This window comes from Melanostigma gelatinosum, assembly GCF_949748355.1.
Source record: "Melanostigma gelatinosum genome assembly, chromosome: 17".
Classification (NCBI taxonomy): Eukaryota; Metazoa; Chordata; class Actinopteri; order Perciformes; family Zoarcidae; genus Melanostigma; species Melanostigma gelatinosum.
The window spans coordinates 6515615-6520614 of record NC_136650.1 but is presented as its reverse complement, the minus strand read 5'-3'; the positions used below and the strand labels follow the sequence as shown (position 1 = coordinate 6520614).

General features: G+C 40.5%; 1 protein-coding gene across 3 annotated transcripts in view; it reads right to left on the bottom strand.

Annotated features, from left to right (window-relative positions):
• Positions 1–3824, bottom strand: part of ago4 (argonaute RISC component 4) — a 24589-nt gene extending 20765 nt beyond the window's left edge. For all 3 annotated transcript variants that reach the window (XM_079288091.1, XM_079288092.1, XM_079288093.1), the window contains exon 1: positions 3709–3824. In XM_079288091.1, the coding sequence (XP_079144217.1) occupies positions 3709–3727 (19 nt within the window). In that variant the 5' untranslated portion in view covers positions 3728–3824. The remainder of the gene's footprint in view (positions 1–3708) is intronic.
• Positions 3825–5000: the final 1176 nt, after the last annotated feature.

Sequence of the window (5000 nt, the reverse complement as noted above, 5' to 3'; positions counted from 1 at the left end):
ATACATGTACGGCTGCAATTTAAGATTGTAGATTCATCTGCTGATTATTTAATACGATTAACTGTTTAGTCTACGAAAAATCAAAAAAAAGATGAGAATGTGAAACCAGAGATTGTTTGGCATTTTCTCACAATTTCTGCTTTAAAAATAACAGCTTCTAATATGAAATAATCAGGAGGAAGATCACATGACCATCTAACATTTCAGAGAAATCAAATTAAAGCTACAAATATGCAGAAGAACATTACATCCATCTAGAAGACATCCCTGTCTTTCCCGAATACGCCCGTCTATCTTTGTCACAAGCATATTCTAATAAAAGTGAACATTTTTTATGCCACTTGTGTGCGTTATACTTCTCTTCAACAGCCTTGCCATGCACTGTTGAAAAACACTTATTTGATCTGAACAGGTATGTGAACCCTTTTTTTTTTGTTGTTTTTAACAGAACAACATTAGATATTTTTGAATAGAATTCCCATAAAGTCCTGAGTCCTCCGAGTCCTCACTAAGACCAGGAGGGTGGACCACATCACCCCAGTTCTGAGGTCTTTGCACTGGCTTCCTGTCCAACAAAGAATTGACTTTAAAATCATGCTGTTGGTTTACAAAGCACTGAATGGTTTAGGGCCAAAATACATCTCCGATCTGCTGCTACCTTATGAACCATCCCGACCCCTCAGGTCGTCTGGGACCGGTCTACTTTCTGTTCCCAGAGTCAGAACTAAACATGGAGAAGCAGCGTTCAGTTTTTCTGCTCCACATATCTGGAACAAAGTCCCAGAAAGCTGCAGGTCTGCTGAGACCCTCAGCTCATTTAAATCAAGATTGAAGACCTTTCTGTTTGCTGCTGCCTTTAATTGAACCACATTCAATTAATATATGAATCAATTTCCTGCATTTCTGCATTTTACTACTGCATTTTATTTCTTACACTGTTTTTTAATTGTTTTTGAAATCTCCTTTTCTTTTGCTGCTTTTAATGGTTTTATGTGAAGCACTTTGAATTACCTTGTCGTTGAAATGTGCTATACAAATAAACTTGCCTTGCCTAAAGAGACATTCCAAAGTGGCATTTAGTCATCTACTGAAACAGCCCGTCAAGCAAGCTTCCCGTGTTATGTTATGCTTTTGCTCCAAGTGCGACAGAGCTGCAGCTACTCTGAGTCACAGAGGAAGTCAAATTAGCTTTCCCTGACGCAGAAAATTACAGTTGCACCGGAGCCAAACAAGTCTTTTAGCGTGGCTACAAATTAACCAACACCATCTTCAAGGAGCAACACAACCCGGCGCAAAGATAATCTCCCCTCCTGTCAATCTACGCTGATCTAATGTCAGATTGTGTGTGTGAGATGTACTCACATTTGATGAGAGAGGGTTTTACTACTTGTGCACTGTCGAGCGTAGCAATGCTATGCGTGTCCCTGGTAACCACAGTGTTATCAAGCAGAGAGACAGCTGGGCTTAAGCTAAGCATGAGGATGATGGCTTGGCCTGGTGATGAGTCAGAGACCGACAGCACTGAGTGGGGAGCACGCAGACGCCCACAACCTGCAAATCACCTGGATTAAGGTACTACACTGTGAAAAAGGCAGAGCTAGAGATCATTCACAGGCAGGAAATACACCCCCCCCTCAGTGTATTGAAGTATAATTCATAGCTGTTGCTTCAGGAGCAACTAATATCGACTTCAACTAATGAGTTAAGATCCAATCAGCAAAGCAATGCTGAAAGAACACATATCTAGTCCCACATTTCACCGCAAATTTAAGTCATTCATTTTCCTCAAAGCTTTTTTGCACCAGTACCACTTCAGCAGTTGCACCTAAACAATAAGAACAGATGAAACAAGCTGCTTTGTTGCTTTGCACACCAGGCCTACATCACATCACTACACACAACCTTTTGGGCGAGGGCGGGGTCCAGCCTAAAGAGTTCCAGCCACACTGAAGCAAAGGCCAGAAATGTTTCTGCAGAAATCCCCTACAACTGAACCAGAAGCGCCAAACTTTTCAGATGAAAATCTGCAATGTGAACACTAATTTCTCAAGTGGCGCATTCTTTGAAGTGCCAGATATTATTAGTAGGTTGTCAATCAGCTTTAAAAATAACAAAAAACATCATTCATGAATCACTTAGCTAATTGACAAGATCAGTTTCAATTCTGCAAAGTGTACACCACTTAATACAACTGTTGATAAAGTTAGGAATTCTAAAAAGCTTAACTTGTTTTTGCACATCAATTCCCTCGATAAATATGCACCCTGGTATCAGCCAACATGAGTGTAAAAGGTCTGGTAAAAGGACACTGATATCGGCCACAACACCCATAATGATATGTCCCCATTTATCATAATTTATGTGAAATAATGTCTGCTATACAAAGTCTAAATCCACCCTCCCCTTTACAAGGTAAACATTCATTAAATACCAAATAATAGTCCTCCCAGAGAAATGTAGCGGGCTCATGTAAACCCTAGAAGTACCAGGTGAATTTATCAATGCAGCAGCAGCTATGAGATCTTGATGGCTCACACACACACACCTGTGATTGATTGTACAATATTGTTAGCTCCAAAACGCTCACACAGCACCATGCTGTATTTAACATTTATCTAAGCTAATTTCCTCCTTAAATAAATGCATCTGGGTTTTCTTAATGTCACCACCTTTCTTCATGACCCTGTGAGCAATGTGTGTGTTAACAATGCAAAGATTCCAACAAAAATAAACAATATTGTCACTGTCTCAAGACAACGTGATGGGCTCTGCAAGCTGCACTCATTTCTTCATGCATGCTAAGACCCATTTCACAGACAAAATCAGTCTTAACACATATTGTGGCTAATAAAAAAAAGCGTTGTATCGCTGGATGCACAGGTGTATGGCTGATTTATCTTCGCATACTTCATCATTGGATCACTGCAAAATAAGTGGCTTCGTTAACATATAGGAGAATAATATGGAGCTGGCCTGCAGATCTGATCGATAAAAGCGCCATCCATCCCTGCTGTGCTCGGAACAGTGGCTTGGCACGTAAACCAATGACAGTCTTGCATAAAATAAATCAGTATATTAATGTTACTTGTCACAAAACACCCACGTCGGCTAGTTTAACGCCCGTGTATTTGGTTTCCCACCCATCGCTGTCATCTTGGACGGAGGGCAGCCCGAAGAGACGCGCTGTTCCTGATGGCGATGCTACAAATGTAGATGGTTTAGCAGGACATTTTTGATACAGGTAGGATATTTTTGACAAATTTCGACGATATTGTGTGGCCTCGTTGTAGGAACGAGGTCGTAGTATGTAGTCAAAGCGAAACACATCGTGAACAAACAACGTAAACACACCACGACGCTGAAGGAAGGACGGTCCTAGTTAAATCCCCACTCACACAATGCCAGCCCCGACACGACGAGCAGTGCGTTCTTCAGATAAATAAAACCGCGCAGACATTTCTGGATAACCCATTTTAAACTCAAACTCTCCTTGTACAGGCACAAAACGTGGCTCCTACTCAGTGTAAATGAAGTCGCACACACGCACATATACAAACACACACGGGCTGGGCCTCGGTTTGTTTCCCCGTCAGAGCTTCGAGGCCTCGCGGCAGCCGCGGCCCCCAGTGACGCGACATTTGCGCACACGCGCCCCACACACGGCTCGCTCTCCCCGCTGCTAGCTTTCTATTTTCACATATTTCTTACCGGGTCCGAGCGCTTCCATGGCCGTGGCCTCTCTCTCCGTCTCTGTCCCGGCCTGGCGGCTCCGTACCGAGGCTGCTATTGGGGGCGGTATCGCGAAGCTTAAAGTGGCTAATTTAAGAAAAGGGAATATAGATAGATGCGTGGACGACTGCTGACAGAACTAACTGACCTGAGCTATCGCCGCTACTGCTGGATCTGGGGATTTGTAAGTGCGCATGCGCTGGTTAGAAATCGTAGAGCCCGCTGTGCGCATGCGTAATTTGCTATACCGCTATAGCAGATGCGGGACAATAGGATACAGTAAACCTCATGAATATAAGACAATACACAGTATATATAAATATATATATATATATATATATATATATATATATATATATATATATATATATATATATATATATATATGTGTGTACAAAGTGAAAATGTATTTAAATAGTGTAAGCACATTCAGTCAAATACTGTACTTTGATCCTAGTTGAGTAATTACTAAATTAATTGAGTACATTTGTAAATAGCCGACTGAATTAGGCTACTTCAGTGATTCCGTGTAATGCTAGTTATGAATAAATGATGACGCCTTATTATGAATTTAGCTAACTAGCAGGTTACAAAGTAATTAACTTAAATTGTCCCTTTCACATTGATATATAATATACCAATGTACATCCAACAATATACGGTCATATTTATAAATTAGGCTGTTCTCTGAAATAATTAATTTCACTTTTGGTATCTTAAGTATATTTTGAAGGTTATTTTATAAACCTTTACTTGTTACAGACTATTTCAGACTATTGCTTTCCAAGTTGCAGACATTACACTAAATGTGCACAATGTGCTCATCTGTTGAGGAGCCTATTTTGAATGTATATTACACTGTCGCAATTCTTATCGTGGAACGTGCACGTTCCGAGAAGAAGATCATTTTGTAAATGTTAGATCAATGTTTCACGGCCTTCACAAATGTACTTCTCAGTCTTTACCTTGGTCATTTGGTATATCCTGACCAACAGGTAAATTCATTAATGGTGCATGGCCGGATCCCTACATAACCATGTGGTTGATTCCCACATTAATAGCAATTGAAGCTAATCTCTGAAAACGATTTTTATGGAAAAATGCAGAGGGATCATGTATACACCGGGGAGAGAAATAAGTATGAATTCATTTCTTAATACCTTGTGTTGTTATATCCATGACCTACATGTGTATATTTATTTTGGCACGTTTATATTTTGAATTGCATCTTACTGTTACCCAGTTATATTTGTGACACTTACCGTTGACAT